This window comes from Lissotriton vulgaris, chromosome 3_1 (genome assembly GCF_964263255.1).
Source record: "Lissotriton vulgaris chromosome 3_1, aLisVul1.2, whole genome shotgun sequence".
Classification (NCBI taxonomy): domain Eukaryota; kingdom Metazoa; phylum Chordata; class Amphibia; order Caudata; family Salamandridae; genus Lissotriton; species Lissotriton vulgaris.
In genome coordinates, this window is record NC_141689.1 from 414,886,673 (window position 1) to 414,913,640 (window position 26,968).

At 45.1% G+C, this 26,968-nt stretch overlaps 1 protein-coding gene across 4 annotated transcripts in view; it reads right to left on the reverse strand.

Annotated features, from left to right (window-relative positions):
• The window catches only part of ARL15 (ARF like GTPase 15), a 1,767,906-nt gene that overhangs the window by 1,610,671 nt on the left and 130,267 nt on the right, over window positions 1-26,968 (reverse strand). For 2 of the 4 annotated variants that reach the window (XM_086960629.1, XM_086960626.1), the window contains exon 2: window positions 23,704-23,760. The exons of 1 other annotated variant lie outside the window; for it this stretch is intronic. In XM_086960629.1, coding sequence (XP_086816755.1) covers window positions 23,704-23,760 — 57 coding nt within the window. Of the gene's footprint in view, window positions 1-15,771; window positions 15,833-23,703; window positions 23,761-26,968 lie in introns of those variants that run through there. One more of the 4 variants, XM_086960628.1, reaches the window with a different exon arrangement.

Below are 26,968 nucleotides of genomic sequence, written 5' to 3' on the forward strand. Positions count from 1 at the left end.
TCAAGGAGGCATACACCACCAGAAGGCTATCCACACCACCAGGGTGAGCATCCTGGCCTATACACTGAAATTAGATTTCTGCCATCTTTGGGAGTGGCAGAATAGAGGGTTCTGGGTAGAAAGTGTGACCCACACCCCCTGATGTGGTCACCTCATGAGTGGACTAGTAACAGGGACTAGCTGCCCATTGGCTACTAGCTCCCAGATCCCTAACTCACCTAAATCTAGGATTTAGGGGATCCCCCTAACACCATTACCTTAGTTCTGAACAAACTGCATCTTGAGGACAGAAGAGACCTGTACCAGTGACAACAAGACTTGCCCAAAGCAAAAGAAGAATACCTTGTACCTATGGCAAGGCTCTTGGAAATGCCTGTAAGAGACAAGTCTTAGGCTATCTCTTGGTTCCCAAGACAGAGGGACCCCTGTGGAAGCCTGAAGCACCCTCAGACTCATCTGGACTAGTGGCACTAGTCCCCTGCAAACTGCAGGTAAAACAATACTCCAGATCTGAAGAATGGCAGGCAATCAGGCCCTCAGAGCGATCACAAAATATCCAGATGGTCTAGCGCATTGTGGGAACTGTAGTACTGTCTTCCACAAAGTTACAGGCAGCTACTGTGTTCCCCTGGACCACCGCTCATCAAAGTTACTTTCTGCTCTACTTACCACTGCCAGGGCTTGCTGGTTGCCAGTCCAGCAACCGAACCTATTACTCAACGCTGCATTAAGAAGGAACTCCATCCATCCTTCGTCCGATGTCAGCAACTACTGTATTGTTGTCTTTTTGCATCTTTTTCCCCTGCAGCACTGTTTCAGTGGTAAAAGCAGCTCTCCCACAGCCCCGTTCAGCACCAGGGACAGCCAGGACGACTCTGCACCTAGGCTGCCAGGACCAGGTACAATGAACTGACTGTCACGGCTTGGTCCTGGGACCCGCATTACCGTTACCCAGCAAGGGTACCACGCAACTCGACCTGCAAGTGACCGATTGTCACTAGTGGTTTTTCCCATTGACCGCAACATTAAAGTTTCACTGTATTAGTCTGCACTGATTTTATATTGCTTTAAAAATCTATAACTCTAATTATATGTATGCTATTCCGTTCTTATCGGTGTCTAAATCAATATAAAAATACACTCTGTTTTTACAAATTGATGTTGGATTTCTCTCGAGTTGTGTCAATTACTTATCATCCATGTTGGTACTTTGAAATGCTTAACACATGTTCCTACAGTAAAGCCAGACTGCTCTTTGCCACACTACGATGACTGAGCTAGGGATTTATTGGTGTGAATCCAAGGACCATCTTTGGGGTAATTGTGATAGTTACATGGTAAGGTCTAACCATCACACCACATAATGCTCCATTTTCCTACAAATAGTATGTGCAGCTTATATTTGAAGTAGGGAAGGAAATCATTATGATTTGCTCAACCTAGAAGGTCAGGAGGGATTGTATTCATTGAACAAACCCAAGAAGCCATATACTTCTGAATGAATGAGTACCTGCAGGCCAGATGAAAACCAAATGGCTCCTATAATTTCCTACACTGGTTTACGGTTCTTAGCATCATCCCATCCAGTGTCTATTGCAAATTATGATACTGTGTTGTCCAATTGTTTTTCTTTTGAATTCCCCTTCTCTCACTCACTTCACACATGAGCACTTTTTCTTTGCACCCTTTCCTAGAGGGACCGTCTATTGACACACTGTCATATGTTGCGATGCCTTTGCTACTTTCATGAAAAGAGAGTATCAAATAAGATGTTGTCTTCAAAATACAGTTGTTTCTTTCTCTCTGGTGCATTCTGAAGAGTATTTAGTTCTCTCTTGTGCAACTATTAAGTGAAAACAGTGTGAGTGACAGCTAATTAAAATATAAGAGTCACAGCCTCTTTGGCCTGTCCAAGGAGGAACATTAGGACCACTTCTTGTTCTTACTGCACTATGCTTAGGTCCTTTGACGTTTAATGGGTTACCCCATTAGTTCGTAATGGTGTAGATGAAGGAGCGCTACCTTTGTATGAATGGCACCAAGACTGAAATTCTCACAGCTGACAACCAATAGGTCACGGCTATACTCCATTTAACAGATTGCATTCTAATACCAATGGTATTGATGCTAGTGAGACTGATTTCTGTAACATCGTCTATGCAGGAGCACATAAAAATGAGAATGTGAAGCTACGGAGACAACAGAAAAAAGCAGCCAGGCTATTTCAACTAAAAAAAAAATCAGATTAAATCATATCTGCTGGCTCAGGATTGCGCAGAGAATAAAACCCAATTTACTTTGGCACGAGAGAGCATAGGCCTAAAATACACACAGGGCTTATTCCCTTGCAATACTCTGAATTATAACTTGAGATTCAGCAAGGCAATCCTGATGACTCAATCCTGGAAGCACAGCCCTGCAATCCATTGACATCTAACTTGAAGAACCTTATATGTCTGATATCTTTAAAAAAAAAACGTAAAACAATCCGGTTTTAAAAGACTTTGCCATACTCCATTGATATGTCTGAAACTAGCCCCTGACAACAATGGAAAGCAAAATGATTTCAGATAAAGACTGGCCCTGAAGCAACCTTCAGGCGTTTCTAGATACGCCATAATCACGTACCCTGAATTTCTCAGGAAATGGATCTTTTTTTTTTTAATAATGATTGGATCATTCTGCTGTTAGCACTGCTACAAACGGACTTGTGTCACAAGCCAGGACTTAACACAAACAAATAAATAATAATAAAAAGAATATATACATGCGAGTTAGAGTTTCCAAACAAAGAGCATTTTTTGTTTTCCTAATACCTTTCGCGCCGTTTGATGAATCTTCACGAAACTTAGCAAAACAAAAATATTAATCCACCTCCGCTTCTTTCCGGAAAGTTCTTCGACTGATCTGTCAAGCAGACAATGTGAATAGGGGGGGTTCCAAAATATTTTTTTCCCCAAGTATTTTCCATAGGAAACAATAGTCGAGTATATAGCCAAAACGCTGAACAGAATTACACCAAATTTGACAGAAAGCTACAGCTTTACCCAAAAAGTGGGCTTTTTGTGATTTTGTGTAAATCCGTTCAGTAGTTTTTCAGAAATTAATGACCAGAATTTATAGATAAGTTGACAGCTGACCCCACAGGATGAAAATTAAAAAAATAGAGTTATCTGATTGGTCACAAGTGCTTTTTTCCCCCGTCACCTGGCTCACTCCTGCAAGACTCATGGCCCCACGGGAGGCAGCGATCTGATTAGCTAACTGTAACATGAAAGCAAATGCTGCTGCCGCCATTACAGGACATGGGGGCTCAGTAAAACAAGCATTGGAAATGCAATAGGTCTCGCATTAGAAAAGTAGGAGCTATTGGTCTTGTTAATGTTTTTTTTTGTATTTGTGTTTATTTGTGAAATAGCTAAATTGATAGCTTTGTCATTCACAACACCAATAGTTTTAACTTTTGTGAATGTGACACCTATAGCATTTGGAATGCAACATGATTTGTATTTATGTGACTTTGATGGCAGCTTTTGTTGTTATGCCACATCTCTAGAGAGCAGGGGAGTGCAGCAGGGGAAGAAGCACAGCCCTGCAAGCTGAGCGTCCTCCCATCGCACACCCATCTGTGGCTTGAGTGGTGTGAGGGTGAGGGGTGTGAGGGTGAGGGGTGTGAGGGTGAGGGGTGTGAGGGTGAGGGGTGTGAGGAAGAGGGATGTGAGGGTGAGGGATGTGAGGGTGAGGGGGAGTGAGTGTGAGGTGGTGTGAGGGTGAGGGCGTGTGAGTGTGTGTGATGGTGAGGTTGAGTGAGGGGGTGTGATGTTGAGTGTGTGTGACGGTGTGTGATGGTGAGGGTGTGTGAGTGTGATTGAGGGAGTTTGTGGGTGTGTGAGTGTGTGAGGGTGAGATTTAGGGTGGGTGAGTGTGTGAGGGTGACTGAAGGTGTGTTAGGGTGAAGCTTTGAGGTTAAGGGTGTCTGAGGGTGAGGGCTGTTGATGGTGAGAGATTGTGAGGTTGAGGGGGGTGAGTGTGTGTGAGGGTGAGGGTGTGAGGTGTAGTGAGTATGAGAGCGTTGTGACGGGTGTGAGAGGGGAGCGAGGGTGTGTGAGGGTGAGGGTGATTGTTTGTGAGTGTGTGTGAGTGTGAGTGAGGGGGTATGAGGTTGTGATGGTGTGTGAGGGTGATGTTGTGTGAGGGTGATTGAGGGTGTGTGAGATTTTTGGGGTGTGTGACGGTGAGGATTGGAATTCTTGCATCTGTGAATTATCATGCACTATTACTAACTTAACGGCTCATGGGCTTACCTGATGGATTAGCTTTGCACTTTGTTTAGGGTCACATTTTTTGCACAACTCATGGCAAACATGTCAAGCAATGTTCTTTAACTTAGTGTGCTCTGACCTATCTGTGTATAAATTATTGGAACATATTTAAAAAAAAACATTAAATGTCGAGTGTGATATTTCCATTTACACACAGTGGATTCAGATGTAATATACAGGAAAAATGATTCCGTCTAGTGGGAAGGCATCTTTTTCGTACATATATCTTTAAGAATATTGCCCATATCTATATCTGCATGTGACCAATAATAGTTTAACACTGAATTTTAGTTATCATTTTTTTTAATTAATGGCATGTATTGAACATGTTTTTAATAACTGATGCCTTAGAGAAATGGTTATTAAAATTATACTTTAAGAATTGCACAATAATTACGAGAAAACATACTGTAATTTTCTTACTTCTTTTTTTCAAGCTACACATTTTGTTTGGGTACATTTTATTTTGAAAACCGTCTCCAATCGTGCATCCTTTGTTTTTCATGTAATCAAGAAACATTCTTGTCGAATTGTAAATGGTCACAATGGTTACATTTTGTAAACATGTAGACGTGTTTATATTGGAACCACTGTACGTAAAGCGAACTGTTTTTACTGTACTTCTTGCCTAAGAGTAGGTCCTTAGTTCCTACTAAAGACTTTGGGCACCAAAAGTGACATATTGCGAGTACGCTGGGATTGGAGGTAGAAGCAACGGATAGGCAAGCGACCTGCTCCTTGAGATTAGTTGATCCGCGCTGTGCCTCGTCAAGAGGACCGCCGAGAACGGCAAAGAAAGCGCCTAAGAAGCCCAATCCGTTAGCTCTTGGTGTGATCCCCGATCTCAAAACAGAGTCAAAGCAGAGGCGCTAGAGCTGTTGCCGGGAGGCAGGCAGGCGAGCAAGTGGGCGGGTGGTAGCCGATAGGAGGAGCAGCCCACTTGTGGTGAGCATGAACTGTCGTGGACTGTGGCTCCTAAAAGAGCAGAGCTGAGCTGACCGTGCAGAAGTGCAATAAGTGTAAAAGAAGACCTGCCAACTTCATCAAACAAGTTTAAAAGGGAAGAGAGAGAAGGGGAAGGGGGGGGAGAAATGCGACACGGCGGGCAGGGGAGGGGGCGGAGCGGGTAAAAAAAAAAAAAGACGGAGGGAATGTTCTTAGAGAAATGGTTATTAAAATTATACTTTAAGAATTGCGCAATAATTACGAGAAAACATCCTGTAATTTTCTTACTTCTTTTTTTCAAGGTACACATTTTGTTTGGGTACATTTTATTTTGAAAACCGTCTCCAATCGTGAATCCTTTGTTTTTCATGTAATCAAGAAACATTCTTGTCGAATTGTAAAAGTGACATATTGCGAGTACGCTGGGATTGGAGGTAGAAGCAACGGATAGGCAAGCGACCTGCTCCTTGAGATTAGTTGATCCGCGCTGTGCCTCGTCAAGAGGACCGCCGAGAACGGCAAAGAAAGCGCCTAAGAAGCCCAATCCGTTAGCTCTTGGTGTGATCCCCGATCTCAAAACAGAGTCAAAGCAGAGGCGCTAGAGCTGTTGCCGGGAGGCAGGCAGGCGAGCAAGTGGGCGGGTGGTAGCCGATAGGAGGAGCAGCCCACTTGTGGTGAGCATGAACTGTCGTGGACTGTGGCTCCTAAAAGAGCAGAGCTGAGCTGACCGTGCAGAAGTGCAATAAGTGTGAAAGAAGACCTGCCAACTTCATCAAACAAGTTTAAAAGGGAAGAGAGAGAAGGGGAAGGGGGGGGGAGAAATGCGACACGGCGGGCAGGGGAGGGGGCGGAGCGGGTAAAAAAAAAAAAAGACGGAGGGAATGTTCTTAGAGAAATGGTTATTAAAATTATACTTTAAGAATTGCGCAATAATTACGAGAAAACATCCTGTAATTTTCTTACTTCTTTTTTTCAAGGTACACATTTTGTTTGGGTACATTTTATTTTGAAAACCGTCTCCAATCGTGAATCCTTTGTTTTTCATGTAATCAAGAAACATTCTTGTCGAATTGTAAAAGTGACATATTGCGAGTACGCTGGGATTGGAGGTAGAAGCAACGGATAGGCAAGCGACCTGCTCCTTGAGATTAGTTGATCCGCGCTGTGCCTCGTCAAGAGGACCGCCGAGAACGGCAAAGAAAGCGCCTAAGAAGCCCAATCCGTTAGCTCTTGGTGTGATCCCCGATCTCAAAACAGAGTCAAAGCAGAGGCGCTAGAGCTGTTGCCGGGAGGCAGGCAGGCGAGCAAGTGGGCGGGTGGTAGCCGATAGGAGGAGCAGCCCACTTGTGGTGAGCATGAACTGTCGTGGACTGTGGCTCCTAAAAGAGCAGAGCTGAGCTGACCGTGCAGAAGTGCAATAAGTGTAAAAGAAGACCTGCCAACTTCATCAAACAAGTTTAAAAGGGAAGAGAGAGAAGGGGAAGGGGGGGGAGAAATGCGACACGGCGGGCAGGGGAGGGGGCGGAGCGGGTAAAAAAAAAAAAAGACGGAGGGAATGTTCTTAGAGAAATGGTTATTAAAATTATACTTTAAGAATTGCGCAATAATTACGAGAAAACATCCTGTAATTTTCTTACTTCTTTTTTTCAAGGTACACATTTTGTTTGGGTACATTTTATTTTGAAAACCGTCTCCAATCGTGAATCCTTTGTTTTTCATGTAATCAAGAAACATTCTTGTCGAATTGTAAAAGTGACATATTGCGAGTACGCTGGGATTGGAGGTAGAAGCAACGGATAGGCAAGCGACCTGCTCCTTGAGATTAGTTGATCCGCGCTGTGCCTCGTCAAGAGGACCGCCGAGAACGGCAAAGAAAGCGCCTAAGAAGCCCAATCCGTTAGCTCTTGGTGTGATCCCTGATCCCAAAACAGAGTCAAAGCAGAGGCGCTAGAGCTGTTGCCGGGAGGCAGGCAGGCGAGCAAGTGGGTGGGTGGTAGCCGATAGGAGGAGCAGCCCACTTGTGGTGAGCATGAACTGTCGTGGACTGTGGCTACTAAAAGAGCAGAGCTGAGCTGACCGTGCAGAAGTGCAAGAAGTGTAAAAGAAGACCTGCCAACTTCATCAAACAAGTTTAAAAGGGAAGAGAGAGAAGGGGAGGGGGGAGGAGAAATGCGACACGGCGGGCAGGGGAGGGGGCGGAGCGGGTAAAAAAAAAAAAGACGGAGGGAATGTTCTTAGAGAAATGGCTATTAAAATTATACTTTAAGAATTGCGCAATAATTACGAGAAAACATCCTGTAATTTTCTTACTTCTTTTTTTCAAGGTACACATTTTGTTTGGGTACATTTTATTTTGAAAACCGTCTCCAATCGTGCATCCTTTGTTTTTCATGTAATCAAGAAACATTCTTGTCGAATTGTAAAAGTGACATATTGCGAGTACGCTGGGATTGGAGGTAGAAGCAACGGATAGGCAAGCGACCTGCTCCTTGAGATTAGTTGATCCGCGCTGTGCCTCGTCAAGAGGACCGCCGAGAACGGCAAAGAAAGCGCCTAAGAAGCCCAATCCGTTAGCTCTTGGTGTGATCCCCGATCCCAAAACAGAGTCAAAGCAGAGGCGCTAGAGCTGTTGCCGGGAGGCAGGCAGGCGAGCAAGTGGGCGGGTGGTAGCCGATAGGAGGAGCAGCCCACTTGTGGTGAGCATGAACTGTCGTGGACTGTGGCTACTAAAAGAGCACAGCTGAGCTGACCGTGCAGAAGTGCAAGAAGTGTAAAAGAAGACCTGCCAACTTCATCAAACAAGTTTAAAAGGGAAGAGAGAGAAGGGGAGGGGGAGGAGAAATGCGACACGGCGGGCAGGGGAGGGGGCGGAGCGGGTAAAAAAAAAAAAAGACGGAGGGAAGGCAGAGAAGGGGAGGGGGGAGGAGAAGTGCGACACGGCGGGCAGGGGAGGGGGCGGAGCGGGGAGAGGGTGTGAAAGCAGCAGGGGCCTGGAGTGCGGCTGAGGGAACTTAAGAAATGCGACACGGCAGGCAGGGGAGGGGGCGGAGCGGGGGTGTGGGAGGAGTGCGCCTGAGGGAAAATACATGGAAGGCAGGCGGCTGGGGGCATGTGCACGCGCTTTTAAGCTCAATGCGCATGCGCATTGAGCTTGAATTTCACGGGCACTGCAAGGAATCGCCACGATTCCTTGCAAGTTGGTTAAAGACTGTTTAAGCCCCCATAGTCTCGCAAGCTCGATGCGCATGCGCATCGACAGGCGAGACCTAAAAAGGGTTACCTTGCCACAATACTGCTGTTGTCCTGCAAGATTAAACCCCCCCTCCCTTTCTCACTGCTCCATCAGGATTCAAGCAAGCCGGGCCGAAGAAGGCTGAAATGCCAGAAACCGGTCCCCGGTAGCTTGTCTCCTTTCTGGTGAAGAATTGGCTTGGTAGTTTAGTCTGCCCTGTTCCCATGATGCACTGGGCCAGGGACAGACTGATTTGCATATAGCCAGGTTCTGAGCTGGGATGGGGCAGTGAGATAAATAACGGTGATGGATCAAGCCCTGATCTTTGGACTGGGTAAGAGTGGTCTGTTTAACTCAGACACTCTGTTCATCACCACCCCCTTTTTGTAAATCGCTAAATTAAGGATAGCTACACTGCTGACACATAAAAACATTCCACCCAACTGGGATCTCATCACATGTAAACTGATTACAAACATTATTTACGGTGCAGGGGAGGAGGCAGGGGGGTGAGCGCCACGCCAAGTCAAGTCAAGCCAAGTTTAAATTTTTATAGCGCACTACTCACCCAGAGGGTCTCAAGGCGCTTGAGGGAGGGGGGGAACTTTACTTATCGAATATCCAAGTTTTTAGTTGTTTTCTGAAGGAGAGGTGATTTTGTCTAAGGCGGAGGTGGGTGGGGAGAGAATTCCAGGTCTTGGCTGCTAAGTAGGAGAAGGATCTTCCCCCCATGGTGGATCTTTGGATGCGTGGAATTGCGGCGAGGGCTTGATTGGACGATCGTAGTTGGAGGGTGGGGGTGTAAAAGGACAGGCGCGTGTTGAGGTATTCGGGTCCTAGGTCATAGAGGGCTTTGTGTGCGTGAGTGAGAAGACGGAACGTTATTCTCTTGTTGACGGGGAGCCAGTGGAGGTCTTTCAGGTGACCGGAGATGTGAGCTTGGCGGGGATGTCTAGGATGAGTCTGGCTGAGGCGTTTTGGATGCGTTGGAGTTTTTTCTGTAGTTTGGCTGTGGTTCCGGCCTAAAGGGTGTTTCCGTAGTCCAGTCGGCTTGTGACCAGAGCATGGGTGACCGTCTTTCTTGTTTTGGTGGGGATCCAACGGAAGATTTTTTTGAGCATGCGTAGGATGTTGAAGCATGATGATGAGACGGCGTTGACTTGTCTGGTCATCGAGAGGGAGGAGTCCAGGATGAAGCCCAGGTTACATGCGTGGTCCATTGGTATGGGTGCGGTTCCCAGGGCCGGTGGCCACCATGAGTCGGCCCAGGCGGAGGGGGATGATCCTAAGATGAGGACTTCCGTTTTGTCCGAGTTCAGTTTTAAATGGCTGTTCTTCATCCACTCGGCTACTTCTTTCATCCCTTCGTGTAGATTGGTTTTGGCGGTGTTTGGGTCTTTGGTGAGGGAGAGGATCAGCTGGGTGTCGTCTGCGTAGGAGATAATGTTGAGGTTGTGTTGGCGCGCGATGGATGCGAGGGGACTCATGTATACGTTGAAGAGGGTGGGACTGAGTGAAGATCCTTGTGGTACGCCGCAGATGACTTCGGTGGCCTCTGATTTAAAAGGGGGAAGGCGGACTCTCTGGGTTCTTCCGGCGAGGAACGAGATGATCCAGTCCAATGCTTTTCCTTGTATTCTGACGTTGCTGAGGCGTTGTATAAGGGTGCTATGACAGACTGTGTCGAAGGTTGCGGGGAGGTCAAGTAGGATGAGGGCAGCTGTTTCTCCGTTGTCCAGTAGAGTTCGAATGTCGTCTGTTGCTGCGATGAGGGCGGTCTCGGTGCTGTGTTTGGCTCGGAAGCCAGACTGTGAAGGGTCAAGGGATTTGTTGGATTCGAGGAAGGCGGCGAGTTGACTGTTGACGGCTTTCTCAATGACTTTGGCAGGGAATGAGAGGAGCAAAATGGGGCGGTAGTTCTTGAGTTCAGTGGGGTCTGCTGTGGGTTTTTATTCAAGAGTGCGCTGAGTTCGGCATGTTTCCAGCTTTCCGGGAAGGTAGCGGAGTTGAGGGAGCAGTTATTGACGTCTCGGAGATGGGGTGCGATAATGGAGTCTGCTTTGTTGAAAATGTGGTGGGTGGGGTGGACTGGTCTCCAAAGCTGTTATGTATGTCAGCGATTTTGTTGTGGAAGAACGAGGCTAGAGAGTCGCAGAGGTCTTGGGAGGGAGTGATGTCGTTGGTGCCGGCGGTGGGGTTGGTAAACTCTTTGACGATGTTGAATAGTTCCTTGCTGTTGTGGGCGTTGTTGTCGAGTCGATCTTTGAATGCTGATTTCTTGGTGGATCGGATCAGTTGGTGGTGTTTGCGGGTGGCGTTCTTGAAGGTGGCCAGGTTGTCAGTGGTTGGGTTTTTTCGCTAAGCTTTCTCGAGGGTTTTAGACAGATCTTCTTGGATTTCTCAAGGTCATCATTAAACCAGGGGGCTTTTTTGCTGCCTTGCTTGATTTGAAGGTTTTTCATCAGTGCTAATTAGTCAGCGCTGTGGGTGATCCATCGTGTGAGGTTGGTGGCTGCTTGGTTTGGGTCCGATGATTTTGCAGGAGGGTTTTGGTGAAGCGATGTGAAGAGCTGGTCGGTTGTAATTTTGTTCCAGTTTCTCCGGGGAATTGGTTGTGGGTCGTAGTCTTTTTAGGTCTCGTGACCTACAATGCGCGCAAGCGCATTGAGGGAACGAGAATTCAAGTGGCAAAATCATCGTCAAACCACGGGCTTTCAGCCGCGGTTTTCTTTAAGTTCACGTGAATCACGTGATTAAACATGCACGCGCATCAGCAGCATTTCTCCTGCACAACGCTCGCAAAAGGCTCTCCTCCCTCCCCACATCAAAGGCATCAATCACCCTCCCACAGGCTTCCCCAGTGCTGCCCCGCCCCCTGCTTCACAGCCAGGCCATCTGTTCCCTGCCAGACCTCTCACACCTCCGTCACAGCATGCCTGTGTACTTCAAAGGCTTATCACTTCACACAGCCGCAGGCTGTGCAACCAGAGCACTTCAGTTGGTGCGCAGCCCCCCTCCCAGCACTGCCTTGTTACTCTCGGCAGCCGTGAGTCCCTAAACACTTTTTATATTTAATTAGCAGCAGCAGCATTTCTCCTGCGCCAGGCCACATCAAAGGCTCTGTGCCACATTCACCCACACAGCACCACTTACAGACACGCAACGCCACTCACACCCACGCAAGCCCACTATCACCCACGCAACACCACACTCACCCACGCAACGCCACTCACCCAAGCAACACCACTCACACACGCAACGCAACTCATCCACGCAACCCCACTCATCCACGCAACCCCACTCATCCACGCAACGCCACTCATCCACGCAACACCACTCACACATGCAACGCCACTCACCCACGCAACGCCACTCACTCACTCACTCACTCACGCAAAGCCACTCACACCCACGCAGTGCCACTTTCACCCACACAGCACCACTTTCAGACACGCAACGCCACTCACACCCACGCAAGCCCACTATCACCCACGCAATGCCACACTCACCCAAGCAACGCCACTCACCAAAGCAACACCACTCACACACGCAACCCCACTCACACACGCAACCCCACTCACCCACGCAACCCCACTCATCCACTCAACCCCACTCATCCACGCAACGCCACTCATCCACGCAACGCCACTCATCCACGCAACGCCACTCATCCACGCAACGCCACTCATCCATGCAACGCCACTCATCCACGCAACGCCACTCACACATGCAACGCCACTCACACATGCAATGCCACTCACCCATGCAACGCCACTCACCCACACAACGCCACTCACCCACACAACGCCACTCACCCACGCAACGCCACTCACTCACGCAACGCCACTCACTCACGCAAATCCACTCACACCCACGCAGTGCCACTTTCAGACACACAACGCCACTCACACCCACGCAAGCCCACTCTCACACACGCAACTCCACACTCACCCATGCAATGCCACTCACCCACGCAACGCAACTCACCCACGCAACGCCACTCACCCACGCAACGCCACTCATCCACGCAACACCACTCACACATGCAACGCCACTCACACATGCAACGCAACTCACCCACGCAACCCCACTCATCCACGCAACGCCACTCACACATGCAACGCCACTCACACATGCAATGCCACTCACACATGCAACGCCACTCACACATGCAACGCCACTCACACATGCAACGCCACTCACACACGCAACGCAACTCACTCACGCAACACCACTCACACACGCAACCCACTCATCCACGCAACGCCACTCACACATGCAACGCCACTCACACATGCAACGCCACTCACACATGCAACGCCATTCACACATGCAACGCCACTCACACACGCAACGCCACTCACCCACGCAACGCCACTCACCCACGCAACGCCACTCACCCACGCAACGCCACCCACGCAACGCCACTCACCCATGCAACGCCACTCACCCACGCAACGCCACTCACCCACGCAACGCCACTCACACCCACGCAGTGCCACTTTTACCCACACAGCACCACTTTTACCCACACAGCACCACTTTTACCCACACAGCACCACTCACACCCACGCATGGCCACACTCACCCACGCAAGGCCACACTCACCCACGCAATGCCACTCACACACGCAACGCCACTCACAAACGCAACGCCACTCACCCACGCAACGCCACTCACACACGCAACGCCACTCACCCACGCAACGCCACTCACCCACGCAACGCAACTCACTCAAAGCCACTCACATCCACGCAGTGCCACTTTCACCCACACTGTGCAGAGCACAATAGGTCTCGCAGTAGGAAAGTTGGAGCTATTGGTTTTGTAAATGACAAAGCCCTTTATGTTTTTAAAATGAAAACAAAAATAAAAGGCATTGTTATTTGCAATTGTAATAGCTCCAACTTTCCTACTGCGAAGTGAACGCAACTGTGGTCAGTCCAATGGAGAGCTGTGGTGTGATTAAAGAAGATGTGCTTGCTGGAGGTGAAGATTGGGTCGAGCGTATGGCCGGCATAGTGGGTGGGGGTGTTAACAAGTTGTTTGAGTCTGAGATTGGCGAGGTTGTCCAGAAGGGTGGTGGTGTTGCTGTCGTTGTTCTTTTCCAGGTGGAAGTTGAGGTCTCCCAGTAGAAGGTAGTCCTCGGAGAGGAGGGCGTGTGGGCTGATGAAGTCAGTGATGTCTTCGCTGAATTGTGTGCGGGGTCCGGGTGGTCTATAGATAAGGGTGCCTCTGAGTGTGGTCTTAGGGTCGGTGTGAATCTGGAAGTGAAGGTGTTCGGCGGTTGTGAGGTTGTCATCGGAACTGGTCGTGATGCGGATGGTGTTCTTATGGACGATGGCGATGCCTCCTCCTGTTTGGTTGATGCGGTCCTTTCGGATGATCTTGTAGCCGTCGTGGCTATGGCGATGTCGGGCGTTGATGAGGCGTTCATCCAGGTTTCTGTAAGAAAGGCGGCGTCCGGCGATGTGGTGTCGAGTAGGTTCCAAAGTTCAATGGCGTGTCTGTGGACCGAGCGTGTGTTGAGCAGGATGCATTTCAGGTGGTTAGTGTCGGAGCTCTGTTTGGAGTTTGTGGATTTGGTGTGGGTCCTGATGCAGTCGAACTTGCAGGAGTGGCAGGTGAAGGGTCCATGGGTGTGTCCTGGGGCGGCTTTGTAGCAGTTTGTGAGTTGGCCGGGGTTAAGTGCTGAGAGGGTTGCGGCGTCGTACGTTATGCGGGTGGAGTGGATTTTGCGGGGGCCAGGGGGTCTGGCGCTGGGCGTGGTCCAGGCACGGACGGGCGTAGACAGGCTTACCTTTGGCGCACCTTCGGCGCGCATAGGGCGAGTCCGCAGCGCGTGAACGCTGCGTGCAAATGCATCTGTCATAAGTGGAGAGTGGAGGGGGGCGGAGCGAGGGAGGAGCAGCTGGGAGGCGGGAGCGGGCTGGAGAGACGGGCTAGGAGTCACAACAAAAAAATTGCAGCATAAACAAAAAGCGAAACAGGACGAGATTGGGGCACAACCGGAATGACGCTATGATCTGGGCAGTGGTACCGGCACAATCAGGAACAAATAACCTTGCAGGCAATGCGAGCAGTGCAACAATTACCAATCAACAGCAGTGAGCAGTAAGCAGTATAGCGCCACGAAATCAAGCACAAATAATGTAACAGGCTATGCGAGCTGCGCTCAATTAACAATTAGCAGCAATGAGCGGTGAGCTCGTGACGAGATCATTCAGTCATGAGTCACGGTGGAACTGTGCTCATGACTGCCTGGCCTCGTTACGACCCCGCCCACTCATTAATTCTCCCGCACAGGCGGGGAATTAACCTCGCGTGGGTGGAGCCGCGCCGTTATGACAAGACCAGGCCGTCATGAGCACAGCTCAACTGTGGCTTATGACGGCCTGGTCTCGTCATGAGCACACAAGGGGTTAAACAAATGTTTATTTAAATATTTTAAGCATTACAAAAACAAAGAGAATCTTTCATGCAAATTTTACTTCTTAAACGCATGATTGTACATTCAGTATATGCATAACCAGCAAAGAAAGTCACTTCAAGCCACATATCAATCAGTTTAGAACAAATTATTTCACCACAGGAACAAGTATATGAGCCACAACACCTTCTCAAAGGCAAACAAATACGGCCAAAGGCGTATTTTATTTTATTTTCTCTTGAAGAGAACGTAAATATCCCAATATTTCCCCCCTCAAAAAAAAAAATTGTGGTTCTTCTATGGACCCCCGCTTAATCATTACTGGAACCAGGGGACAGCCATTGAATCATTATTGAAATCTGGGGACCACAAATGAGTGATTAGTAATTTTGAGGATTTAAATAGCATTCATCAAATACACAAATGATGAATAACGTTATTTAATTTACAAACTATTAAAAATAAATATATATATATGTGTATGGGAAGATTGTAGCTTTTCTGAATTCAATTATTTTGCCTATACTGTATTTTGTTAGATGCATTTGCACTGCTACCATGAATCAATCTGAGGATGCCAGTTTTTAGCCTCCAATTTCAAATTCTTTCACATTTACTGAATGTTTAAATTTTTCAATTTAAATTTTGCCCATTTATTTATATACACTTTATTATTCTTTTAATAATATTTAATTTTCTAAACAGTCACAGACCCGCTGAGTAGGCGTCGTGGATCTCCAGGTGTCCCCGGACCACAGGTTAAGAAACGCTGGTATAGATGTTCTAAGTTTATAAATAAGCAGCTTATAATTTAGAATAGCTTCAGGCATGTGCAAACTCACATGAGTCATCAGAAATAGGCGTAATACCTCTCTTTGGAAATAGCAATCCTTCCAAACAATCCTAAATTAAAAAGAATAGATAAATAAAAAGTCAGAAAATAACTTATTAGGGCACAACAAAATCATTAGTGAATTAGAGGTCCACATGTCCAATTCATGTTATAACTGTACTCCCAAGTAATACAAAATATCCGTAATAAAGATATTTATCTACAAAGGTCTTATTCAATCACGTTCCACGAGTGACATAAGCAAGTCACAAAAAATGGTTTTCAGAACCTCTTTCTGAAAACCTTTGGTGCATCTAGGGTATGCAGCTCATATCACAATGAAGGTAGAAGAAAACGATTACTGAAGTCATGAGGGGAAAAATCTGAGATTCGCAAAAAATTGCATTTTGTCGAGGAGTCAGTTGTAAATTGGTACCACCACGAAGTGTTTTAAATAAGTCTGGAGGAAAAGAGGTGACTGAAAATTTTGGATAATTACTGTACACGAGGGAGATGTCCAACTTTGGGGTGATCTAGGGTAAGAAACACAATATGTAAATGAGTACTACTTAGATTAACTGCATGAGCATTTGTTTCATCAATTGTCTACTGGGTAGGCTTCACTGCCTCAAACATAACCTGATGATGAAGGGAATCCTGGTTGTGGGGCGCGCAACAACATCATGGCATCCAAATGTATGGACTTTGCCGCAAAGCAAAGTTAAATGTTTGGTGTTATAATGGACACCCACTGGCCCCCCAACTCCAGTATCTCTAGATCCTGGATGTGATTTAGACCCTGTTCACACCTCTACACAGTTAAGTAAATCTTCCACAGTCTTAGATTTCATAGCATTGTACCAGGAAATGAGGCCACTTGTTCAGGCAATTTTCTAGTACACTGACACAATGTGACACTCGTACAGAATCTTAAAGCATGCATCCTGTTTCGTTTTGTTTGGTGCATGCAACACCAGCGACCCATCTGTCGTAGTGGCTGTAAAGTGTAGTTCAACAAACTCCACATCATAAGTCATGTCACAAATAGTACTGGCTTCTATAGAAATGTAATGTTTTCACATTCGCAATTTAGATAACACCCTGATAGTGCATCAAATCCACAAAATGCAAGAAACCGGTTATGGAATTTTGGGCCACATTGAGACTAGTATTCTTGCAAAACAACTATTGTACAAATAGGCTGGTTGACAAAAAACGGATTCAGAGTGAGTCGCAATCCAACCTTCCTCATGAATATTAATGAGGTATGCTGCCAATTGAGACGCACTCAGGTTGGAGGCCATAAAAGGGATGATGGCCTACTAGTGTCAGCAGACTGCCATGTCTGTATTTCCTCTCAATAAAAAAATTCTTTTAAATGCAACCAATTTTCCTAAAGGAAACAGGGTTATATTTGTAAAAAGATACCCTTTCTTTAAAATGTTGCTCATGAATTGGCAGTTACCCCCTGCCTACTCCCAAATATTTTTTTCTTTCAAGAATCACGGTGGGGAAGCGGTCATTAGCGGGACCCCTTTCCTTTTGTGAATGCATTACCATCCCAGCTCCATAGACGTTACATTTTCAAACAGAGAGGAGTACAGTTGCAACACATTGATATTTCACACACCAATTCACAATTGGAAGAGATGACCACAGCACGCCCATTCTAAATTGCGAATTGCATCCATTTGCAAAGCCTTTTTAGGATTCACTATATTTTACAGACTCCTAAAATGGCTTTAGTACATTCAAAAGGGCATTTTAACAGTTGCAAACAGCAAACTGGTGTGTTTCGGACTGTTAAAACACTTAGTACAACCGGGCAGTAGACCTTTGTTATGCAACCTAAAAGCTGTGGAATAATCTTTCCTTCAAAATAAAATCGATCACTGACAGCAATGCATTTCACCAGCAGTTAAACATGCATTTTTCCCTGCATAAGCTGTTTAGTAATAATGGCAGCTGTTATTCTTGTTGAACAACATGAGGCCTTTGGGAAGGAAATAGGCCTTTTACTGGACACACTCAGTATCATAATGTGAACTTCTAGGTCAGTGGTATGGAACACTACGTTTTGGACTAATAGTGAACAAGTTCACAATGACAAAGATCTAGTTAGAAGACATGCCCAATACAGAAATACAAAGCTAGACACCACCACAATATAATGATAAGGACCTAACAAACACATGGAATGAAGAGGAGTCTGCTAGAAGGACCAGTAAAGGGATCACACCAAATCATCCATAAATGCTAGACACCACATTTCCCAAACGTTGATTCTTGCCCTCTTTCCAGTTAAGCTATGCATCATGATGTGTAGGATGCCCTAACGGGTGCTAGTGTGGAATCTCGGTAATACCACTAGATGCAAGAGTGCGAAGGCTTGAACAGGAGTTCTCAAGTTGCTTTCTGGAAGAAACAGTTTCTCTCTCTTTGGAAGACAGAGCTGGTTGGTACCAGGCCATTTTAGTTTTACTGGCCTTTGTATTCCATAAGGGGAGTTTGGTATTCAGGGTAAAACCACTTAACTTTGCATTCAGTGAACGTTGGTATTCAAAGCAGTCAAGGTGAATGTCATCGACCCAGGGTTGTACTGTTTCCTATATGTTGTTCTTGAAAACAACAGGAATTGTGACTTGGTTGGGTTGGACATCTAGGTCTGGATCATGTGCAGACAGTGCTTGAGGCGTTGGATTTCTGAAGCAGAGTAAACTTTCAGGTACAGTTGTTTCATCGGCGTATTGGTGAATCTTGATAATGCAACCTGGGACTGGCATCTAAAACAAAGGCATCCCAATATACAAAAGGAACCTGGGTAATCATTAATCTGTGTAACAATAGTTCACCAAGGTCTCATTCAGTATACATGTATAAGAACCTTTTCAGCAAACACCTCTTGATTCAATACAATTAATGTAATGTACACAGTGACCGTCACATCTCTAATAATATTACACAGATGCCAGCCACCAGAATAACTAGACTCAATATGGTGGAGGAATGGAGGGTGGTGTCCAGAATCAAGAATGGATTATTAACTAAGATCGTCTCTGTTATGTTTATTAGCTACCACTGCTGTACTATTCTACTTATTCTTGTGCCACACGAGAAATCTAATCTATCAGGTTTTGAATGTAAACGTCTTACATTGTTACTATTTCTGTTCCTCATTATTTCCTTTTCTGTTCATCATTAGTCACTGCAGAAATGAGGCAGGGGCCTAAGATGGTATGAGGCTCTATTTTCTAGTCCTTTACTCACAACATCTACCAGTGCCAATACTGCACTGCACAAAGGGACAGCAGGGCCAGGTGAGCAGCCCAGCACTCTGCCCACCCTAAAATGGCTTTGGGGAGATAAAGGTGTCTGAGGACACAGTGACCCTCTACTTTTGTAAATTCTGTATATCTCTGGCAGGCTGAAGATAAACAATCCAGCAGACAGCCCAATGACCTAACGCTATTTTTGTGTTAACAAGGAGCTTAACTAGTACAGTATGGCTTGTGTGTTTATTTTGGTGACAAAATCTACATTTTCATAGTCTCCTCTCAATATGCATCGATTCCTTTTGCCATTTTTGATTTCCTGGGCGGTGAAACATTCAGACCTGTATACTGATTTTACTGTTTAGTTTGTTTGCAATATAAAGGAAAAGCACATGTAAAAATGCTAAAAGACCCAAAAGAGCAAAAAGCTCTGAATATATGCATACAAGTAGGTTGTTCTGTAAATTGAGGTTAAGGTAAATGAGCTAAAAATGTTTTTGAATAAAACGTTTCCGTTTTCTAGCGACTATACAACTACAAGTGAGCTCTAGGTTTTATACTAAAATAAAAAATAGCAGAGCATGTTTATCAGGAAATTTTATGGACAGAGGAAGGGTGAAATCTTTTTTGGGTGAGCCAAATCTGCCTGGTTTGACAAATTAGAAGAGGTTGTGTGCCCTGAATCGGCGCTCACAGGTGTTGTTTTCTTTCCGGTGTTCTCTCTTTCTGACGTTTGCAGTCCCTTGCAAATGAAATGTTCAGTTAGATTTGCCAGAATATTAGCATGTCAGGTGATACACAGCTCTCTCCAGCATATGCATAACCTGCTGCCCCATACATTGCTGTTTCACTGAGAGGTTGTGGAACCCGTTTGGTTCCTTTCTACTGTCCTCAAGCACCCTGCCTTTGCGTAAACGGATGCTTCTCACAGCAGGTAGTGCTGGCTCCAAGCAGGGGTACCCACAATGTGGACACCGTGAAGTGTGACATTTTTGGGCCTGCCAGTCATTAACCTTTCTAAAGCAGCAATTAGTGATAGACAAAAGACAAGCCCAGCATAGAAACGTCCTCACCTGAACAACTGAAACTGTAGTCCAACTCCCTCACCCTAACATCTGTCAAATACCAGTGTTCAAGACGACACTATTCAGCAGCCCTTGCTAACTAAGTAAATGGAATTGCTGAAAATAGCCCTGCATCCTCCTCAATTCTTTGTTTGAGTCTCCACTCTGTGGGCATAGGAATGTAGGCAATACACTTTTACTCACCCACATTTTATGTCATTCCATAACCATGGGCATCCAAATTAGATCCCACTTCGCTTTTGAAAATAATAATTCTAGCCAAACTTTAAGAGTTAACATCAAAAGGCATCGGCTTCGGCATTTGTTACTCTTCGATGTTCACTTACATTGCCCCTATACTCTCTCACATTTCAACTATCATGGAGTTACTGCTACCTTTGAGTGCATGTTGAATCTCTTCAGATTTCTCTATATATAGGGCCAGCCATTACTTTACACCTCCAGCCCTGGAGCTGATCAGCTGTTCTTGCTGAAGTGGTAGCCTTTCAGGGGAGAGAATATTTGCCCGGTATTAGTGCTTACCAAAACGTACATAATCTAGTACTGCCTCCCACTAATGTTTTGCATCCTCAAAGTGCATGCCACTACAAAAAAACAGCCTTTATATTCTCTATTATTGTATTTCTTCAAATTGCCCAATCCTCACTTCAAATATCACAACCTATCGTTTAAAAGTCATGTCCTGCAACCAGACAATAACTAACTGTAGTGTTGTTAATTCAACTTTGTTCTGTTCCCTGTGAACCTTTCCTGATCTTCACGAGGAACGAGAAGAATGCGTTAGGTAGGCACGTGTGGCTATGTTTGATTTAAAATGTGCATGCGCTTAGGTGGGTGCTGTGTATTGTTTTGTTTTGGAAAATGAACATTGTAGCGGAAGGCGGTTAATGGGCTTACCGGCAGATGCTGTTGAGCGTTTGAACCTGAGGCAACTTTGTCTTCATCAGGAACAAGATCTTCAATAAAGTTCCACTTTTTATCCAATATTGATTGTGTATTCACTACACTAACCTCATGTAGCTCAATTATTTGGACCACCAAACACGCATGAATTCCCGTACCTCCTCTCCCACTAAAGATGACAGAACTCCTATCAATTTAATCTACCACATAGAACCTGGAGTAAATGTATGGAATGATTTTCTTAGGAGCACAAGCTAACCATCAATAATAAGTGCGAAAAAATACATTGATCTTTGATTCTGGATTAGCGTGCTGCCCAGCATCAAGTGCTTAGATGCCCCGTCACGGGAAGTAAGTGTTATATAAATGCAATTACAAGACAGAACCATGAAATACAATATATAAACATCCTGGCCCACACTAATACTAATACCATAACACCGACTGATCACACAATCAATTATAGGTCTTATAGGCTGCATAATAGTTTCATTAAAGTGCTTGATACTTTTAAGCTCTTGTAAGACAAAACAATCATGGGCCATGTCCGCTGCCTACTAGTGTCCCAGTCCACGGCAATAAACCATACAACATCAAAAGAACAGGCACGGACCAGCTGAAGAGATCTGTCACATGGTGCTGGCCAAGGGAGTATTTTAATGTAGTCTACCACTGCATGCCATGACAAGCTATTACTGCTTGTTGACATCTCACAATGCCAAGCAGATATGGGATGATATTAAAGTCTATCCTAGCAGATCTGTTCATCATTTCTCCATCAAATCGATGAGTGCTCAGGACCATAAACTCTAAACAAAATATCTTTGAATGGACAACCCAGTGGGGTAACCAGCAAAGGAGACTGGGCTCATAAACAACACCATAAGAAGACCTGCACGCAGCTCAAAGCTTGCAGCTTACTTGAAAACATAAACTGCGCACCTGTCTCAGACTTCTTGATCCATCACACTAAGTGCTGCATCCTAGAACATAATAACAGTGCCTCAGTCGTGATCACGCAGGACATGGAAACACTTCCCATATAGGATCAAAAGAAAGACATCACAATTCCAATCAAACACCCTATACAGTGAAGCGTGCTACCCCTATAGGCAAGCACTTCAACATAAGTGCTAAATAACTTTTGTGGTACGGTACAATGGGCCTGAACTTCCTGGCGTCACTAAGATTTCATCTCCCATTATAACCCTCACACATCGAACCTCCACCATCATGCTGCGCATATGCAGACTTACTGAGGAGCATAGGTGACTGGGTGCATAGGAGCTCATTACCTCCTACTTTCAACTCAACGACGGTTCCCGAAAACCTGAATGAAAGAAATCCAATTGCAACATGAGAGTCCTCCAGCATTCGAGCATCCGAATCGTACTTTTTGGTGTTCCTAATAAGCCTATTTCTCAAATTCTTCAGCATATCCATTGAACGTCAACTTTTAACTCATTCTAAGCAATTCCTTGACATCCTTTTAACATCATATGCGCCACAATATCCCAGCCTGCACCAAGCCACTGAAACGAGATACAACATTTAACCCCTCCCCTGCTGATGACGGAACCGCTCCGTCATCAGCTGCGGTTGGGCTGTGCTGATGACAGAGCGGTTCCGTCATGGCCCGGCCGCCTCGCGCCTGCGCGGCGCTGATTTCGCGCCTGCGCGGCGCGCTCTATTGAGCGGGAGGGCCATGACGGAACCGCTCCGTCACGAGCACAGCTCAACCGCGGCTGGTGACGGAGCGGTTCTGTCACCAGCATGCGGCCGCCGCGCGGCCGCCCCGCCCTGTTAGCGCTGCGGCGGTATAGCCGCCGCAGCGAAAGGGTTAACAGACCCTGATAAAAAAGTTACCAGCATTGTCAGTTATACCTTAATAGGGCATCAATTCACCATTGAGCTGGGCATCTTAGGAGAAAACAGCTAAAGTCCTACTAGAAAGCATCCTTCACTTTTTAAATTAAACATACTTTCAAAGAAGCCCTTTCTTTCTGTTGACATATTGTCTCTTTAGACTAGATGAATCAAGAGGAGTTGCTGTAGGAAACTCCATCCCGAACTTCGAGAAAACTTTCCCACAAACGTCTGCTCTAGAACTGACATTCAGAGATACAAAGGTCCTTCATTTCCCCTCAGCCTCTACAAACCATTATTCGCGCCTTGGGCTAAGTTGCGCCCTATAAATTGTTTTCATTCATTCTGGTGCCTTGATGCCCTTGGGCTAAGTTGCGCCCTATAAATTGTTTTCATTCATTCACTCAGCCTCAACGCTCATTAGTCCCCAGGACCGTGTGCTTTTTTTAAGACTACAAAAAATAACAGTTCTGTTTGAAAGAGTAAATGAAATTTTTTAACTCACAAGCTAGGTGATAACAGATGCATGTTAGTGAATTAAAAAACTGAACTGCATCTTGCTTGGCCTGTATAATCTTGAACATGAGAAAGATGGGTGAAAAACAGCCTTAAACCTTTTTCATAAGCAAGTTTCTACACGTTGACCGGTTAAAATGTTAAACATTCCATTGTAGGATGCAAATATGGAAAATTCACATGAAACACAAAAGTACGTCACAGGACTTTTACTACGGCTATAAACTCCACACATGCAAACGATATATGGTACAACTGTCCACAATTAATAGGAATCAGCATACATTATGCTTATCTTACCGTGTAAATGCCAATTCTACAAACAGCACATGAGATCTGGATACATTCAGACATAGTCTAAAAAGATTGAGAAAAAAAGGAGGTTACCAGGAAAGGTACAAGCCGGTAACCCACTTTCACTTCATTACCGCTCGCTACATAGCTTTCTGAAACAAACTACTCCTGATCATCATGCAGGCTGTGAAAGACTGAATACATCACATGACAGTGGTTCATTCCATTTGCTGGCCTGGTTTTAACTGAACATTTGTTTGATCTATTTCTGTATATGTACACAATAAAAAAAAAACACAAAAAAATCCTCATTTACACTGAAGGGCTTATGAAAATGTTTTCTGTGTCAATAATAAATACACACCAGAACACCAGAATAGTATTTTTTATTTCGTATCCATGCTTCGTTTCTTTTGTTTTTAGGTCTGGCTAAAAAAAAGGTATTGCTACCTCCTAGGGCTTTCATAGACAGGGGAAAAACACACATGCACGGGACTACCATGGAGTGCAGTGGTATATGGCGATGCATTCATGAAACAGGCCGTTCCTTGCTGCACCGTTTTTCTCTCACTTACAACAGTGCTTTAAATGGGCCGGTACTGAGTACCGGCACTTCTCTTTTTTTTTCTCCCCCCGAAATCCAGAACTTGTTTTTGGACAAGGAGAGTACATGTACTCCCAGAAGCAGCAGGCCTCATGCCCTGAAGTACGGCTACGTGCAACCCAAAATCTACTGATAATGACCCTTTCAGATGGAGGGTGTTTATGTGCGCTCTACCAGGCAATGGGTAGTGTATTCCTGTGCTGGGGTGCTCCTGCAGTGATAGGTTCTAATTGCATCGCAACAAGAATGAGGATGTGGCCAGAATTACCGGGTTCTATATATAATAACAATAAACTTCTGTAAATCAGGGCAACTCCTCAGCCAACCGCCTGTGCACCTGAATGAAAGCGACAAACTTATAACATAGCTTCACTTGCACACCTGTAAGCAATAAAAACCAGCCCAGCACTCACAGTCCCCCAAAACTTATTAAGAGTACTTAAGGCAGGGGACAAAAAACGCTGCCAACGTGTCACCAAGACGAAATGGTGGATGTCACCTCAAAATGGCAGGTTATATACCCCTTGGGCTACAAATGTAGCCTTCCAAATGATGCACAAACCCCTGAGCTGTAGCCGGACTGCTACACTTCCCCAAAAAAAACCAGGGGGGGAGGGATGCCTCGCTGTGGTCGGCTGCCCCAATCCCCAAACTCCCAAAGTGAAAAAGCAGAAATATTTTATATATATATATATATTCCCTGAAAAAACCATGGGTTATAGACCATATATAGTTAGGAATTAGCATTTACAAAACCTTATTTTACTCACTCAAAACCATTGAAATTCCATATATAGTTAGTTGCACTAACTATATATCGCGCACCCGCAATCCACTGCTGATGATGTCACATATTACATCATTCATGACATGGTCAGTGACATCACTGATGACATCACTGATGACAACATCCAGTGACTGTATGTTTCTGTAAAGTTTAAATATGTTTTACATATTGAAGAATGAGTGGATGTATAAGTGTCTGGATGAAGAATTTAGTAGGTGCATGACTGACTGTATGAGAGAGTGATTAAATGTGTCTCACTGAGTGCATGGGTTAGTGACTAAACTGTCTTAACTTGTGCATTAATATGTCTGTTGTTGTGTAAGCTGCTGCATGTGTTGATCAGTAGCTATAAGACTGGCTATATGGATTATTGATTGGTTGCCCAAGTATTTGAATGGGAGGCTGAGTGTGCCTGTGGGTGGCTGGGAGGTATGTGACTCTGTGCATAGATGTGTAAGCAGTTGATTCACTAGGTGTATGAGTTCAAGAGTGCATGTGGAAACAGCTATATGGGCGGTTGACTGTGCATGGGTGTATTGGTGAGTGAATGGATATCTCAGTGCTACATGTGCAAGTAAGTACGTATGTAAAACACAGTACATGAGAGAGTTGACATATATAAATAACTGTGGATAAGAGCCAGTGAATGTGTGAGTGGCTGTATGGATCATTGTGAGCTTGTATCAGGGATTGTATAAGAGAGTAAATATGTATTAGTATATGTTTGAATAAGTAAGGTGTGTATAACTGTATAGTTGAGGAAATGGAGGTGTGATTGATTCTTTGCATGACTGACTAGGTGTTTGAGTAACTCCATGGATGAGTGACAGTCTGTGAGTGTCTGTTTATACTGAGTGTATGTAAGGTTATATTAGAGTCTGAAGAGGTTCATCGTATTATCACATGAGTGATGTCATCAGTGATGTGATCAGTGATGTCAAATGAGATGTCATCAGTGATGTCATTTGAGTTGTCATCAGTGATGTCATCAGTGATGTCACTGACCATGTCATGAATGATGTAATATGTGACATCATCAGCAGTGGATTGCGGGTGCGCGATATATAGTTAGTGCAACTAACTATATATGGAATTTCAATGGTTTTGAGTGAGTAAAATAAGGTTTTGTAAATGCTAATTCCTAACTATATATGGTCTATAACCCATGGTTTTTTCAGGGAATTTTCAAGGTTTTGTAAATGCTAATTCCTAACTATATATGGTCTATAACCTATGGTTTTTTCAGTTAAATTCAATGGTTTTTTAATAGCAAATATCAAAAGCTTTAAAATGTCAAGTACGTGGTAGGTAAAAACATTTTCGTGTCTATGCACGCTGATGTGCTTTGAACGCTGCCCCCCCCTCTTTTCTTTTAGGAGTATTCTCTCTTTGCAGATAGTGAAGGGTAGGTAACGCAGGCCTTTGCCCCCCGTTGTAATCCGTCGTGCCTGCTTCCCTCTCCATTTGATTGATTGTTATCCAAGCATTTACTGTTTTGGAATTGGTTCTCTTTGGTTCATTCTCTATTTACAAACAAGCACAGAGTCGCAATACTCTGTTTAGTCTTTGCAGATAGTGAAAAATCGTTAGAAAAAACAAAAGGCATCAAGCAAAATCAGTAGGCCACTAATGGGATCTCTTTTTGACCTCGCTAAAATAGAAACATTAGGAACAACCCCTCATGAGAAATAAGAAACTAGTGAGAGGAACTGAGCTCAACGCCATGATGGCTGCAAGACAGCTCGGCTCCGCCGCCCACCCCACCCTAACAAAACGACAAACCCTATGCAAATATAATAAATATATACAACACACCAGCAAAGTAACAGGGTAAAACGTTTTATTAAATAACTATTTACATAGCAGCCTGCTACAACATT